General features: G+C 40.8%; 1 protein-coding gene across 1 annotated transcript in view; it reads right to left on the reverse strand.

Moving 5' to 3' along the window:
- The window catches only part of KDM5A (lysine demethylase 5A), a 77,745-nt gene that overhangs the window by 26,007 nt on the left and 48,628 nt on the right, over positions 1-3,110 (reverse strand). Inside the window, exon 19 of the mRNA XM_007469469.1 lies at positions 1,871-2,226. Coding sequence (XP_007469531.1) covers positions 1,871-2,226 — 356 coding nt within the window. The remainder of the gene's footprint in view (positions 1-1,870; positions 2,227-3,110) is intronic.

Here is a 3,110-nt window from a genome sequence, read left to right on the forward strand (position 1 = left end):
GGGAAAGAGCATGGGAAGGAGTTAACAAGGGTAATTTCGAATATGGGGAATTTGAGGTACCGATGGGACATCCTATGGAATTATCTAACAGGCAGACGGTATCTATAAAAAAAAAATCTATGTTACAGATGAGAATTTGACATTAATCAGTATAAAGATGGTAAATGGAGACAAGAAATTAAGATGAAATTTCCAAGGAGGTGTAAAGAGTGGGAAGTGGTCTAGGCCAGAATCTTGAGGAAAGCCATTCTGAAAGAGGCAGAGAGAGAGAGATGGTCAAAGACAAAGTAGGAAGATATCCAGAAAGGAATGGTGACAGTGAGCCAATGCTAAGAGATGAAGAATACGAAGTATGCGTTTCAGAAAGACAACTCAACAGGAGCTAGAAAAGGGAGGATTCACCTTCCCACTATCCCCACCAACCCCATCAGTCCTCTCTTTACCAACTTTATTCCCTTCACGACACTATCTGAAATTCACTCACTCATTCACTTATTCACCTGTCTCTCCCCACTATGTCGGCTCTATTTTAGAGCAGGGACCTTGTGTCTTTTCCCTATGGCCTACACAGCACTTAGAAACAGCACCTGGCGTGTAGTAGGTACTCCATAAATACCCACTGAATTGCAAAGATCGAGGGAAAGTGTAACAGTTATGTAACTAGGTCAGTGACAGCAGAGTTGAAGAAGAGAGATTCAAAAGGCATATTCTGGAGGCAAAAATCACTAAAACTGGTTAAATGAGGGAAAATGGGAGAAAGAAAATTTTCAAGTATTACTACCAATAAAATTTCACTCAGCAGACTACTGTCAGTTGTATCAGGTATACCAAATCACAGTCTGCATTCCAAAGTTATTTAACTTTTCCCATTTAATATGCTCCCACCTCCTAGAACTATCATGAATCTGAAGACATAAGAGTAATCTGAATGTTTCAGATAGGAAAAGCTATAAACTTTATCATATATTCTCAGTGGCATCTGGAGAGCAAAATAGCCAGCACACATGGAGCCTTTTCTTGGCTGAACAGAACTGTGTTGATTAAATCATCTAAGGGAAAGCCTATCAGATGCATCCAAGATAAGTGACTGGCAAAGTAATTAAGTACATGGAGACTTTGGAATGAAGTGGGAAAGGCTTTAAATTCGTGCTGTTATTTGACAACTATGTGATCTCTGTAAGCGTCCCAGTTTCCTCATCCTCACAAAGGAAATTACATACATACTAATCTTAAGTGCTGAAAAAATACTTTCATAAAGAGCGTTACAGTCAAACTGATGGACGCTTCACTTCAATCTCACAAGTCCAATGGGTGCCAATGCCAACACCTCACACTCTCCTGCCTGATTGTCATATCTCCCTCTACTTTCCTGCATGAATCCCCCACTCATGTAAAGACCACTTCACTTTTGTCACCTAAGCACATCCTACACACTCCTTAAGCTTAGCTTAGGATATTTCTCTTACCTCCCCTTCCACTTCAATCCCACTCATCCTTCAAGGCTCTATGTAAGTTCTTATCTTTCTCTCAAGTGTCTCTTCTGACCACCTAGGCTAATAATGACCTCTCCTCCTCTGAATCCTTCTAGGATTTTTCTGGACCTCTCAGTTAACAACATACTGCAACACAGCTTTCTATTTCTTAGCTCCTAACTAGAGTATCAGTAATGGAAGGGCTCTTATTAAAACAAGTACTCTGCACACAGTGTGCACACAATACTTGAAACTGTCTGTATGCAGCCCAATCTGGTAACTTAGTGACCAGTCAGGGAAGGCACAAAACATTTAATTAAGACCCTCATGTTCCTCCTCCCTTTCCACTCTCTAATCTAGTTATTAAAGATGTGACAGTCACCAACGTATGTGTTCACCTTGCCTGCAGGCAGACCTTGGCCTTTTCCTCCCATCGCTCAGAGACCGTGAGGAGCTCCTGAAGCTCAGCCATCGCTTTCTCCACCGCGTGGTGGGGTGCCAACCCCACCCCAGAGTCTATCAATTTCTTCATGACATCCAAAGTGACCTGCTGTGGATCTGACAGGGTCAGTCGTACTTCGTCCAACCATCGAGCCTGCTGTAGCTCTTGCTTTAGCCGGGCTAATTCAGGTAGCTCCACGTAGAGACCAGAGCCCATATCTATCAACATCTGCAGTTTGGAAGAATCTGGGGTTTCATCCATCATGGCCTCCTGAGCACGTTCATGAAACTCTTCCACATCATCCAGTAGATTCTGAAAAGATCAAAAGAAAAAAAAGAAAAAACAAACTTAAAAGACACAAAATGAGTATGGAATACATACAGTTCAGGCAAACTACCAAATTCTAGACTATCTAATAATCTCAGCATCATAGCACCAAACAGATATGATAAAGGCAAAAATATGTTTCTCTGTAATTACATACTCCTACTTTTAAATATGATTAATTCACTCAAAAAATATTTAATGACTGCTGACTTAGTTACAGGCACTATTCTAGGCATACAGCATTAAACAAAAATACAAAGTCTTTGTCTTCAAGGAACACATATTTTAATGTAAGTGGCCAGACAGTGAAGACATGAATAAAATGTTTCGGTTAGTTTTAAGTGCTATGAAAATCAAATAGGGCAATACAACACGATATAATACAAAAGTGATCTGAGGGGATGGCGGGGAGGGGCATATTACTTTGCAATGACGGTCACAAAAGACAGATGAGCCAAAACTAAAATGAGGAGGTAGAGGAGGGAACCGCCTGGAGACCTGGAAGAGAGTAGTTCAGGCAGGGCAAATAATCACTGCAAAAGCTTTTAAAGAGGAATGAGCTTGTGTCTTGCTCCTAAGTGGCTGATGGGGAGCAAAGTGGAAGCAGGAGAAAGTAGTTAAGGAATAAGCAGAGGTCAGATTACATAGTGCCTTGTAGATTAATTACAATGAGTTTGGATTTCATTTGAATGGCTTTGGGGAACCACTGGGAGGATTTTAACCACATGGAAGTGGTATGATTTTATTCTTATTTTATTACATAATCACTCTGGCTATTGAATAAAAAATAAACTTTTGGGGACAAGAGCAGAAGAACAGAGACCAGTTAAGAAGTTGTTGCAGTAACCTAAGTGGCAGATTCCAGCGGT

The sequence above is a fragment of the Lipotes vexillifer genome, unplaced genomic scaffold (genome assembly GCF_000442215.2).
Source record: "Lipotes vexillifer unplaced genomic scaffold, Lipotes_vexillifer_v1.1 scaffold395, whole genome shotgun sequence".
Classification (NCBI taxonomy): domain Eukaryota; kingdom Metazoa; phylum Chordata; class Mammalia; order Artiodactyla; family Lipotidae; genus Lipotes; species Lipotes vexillifer.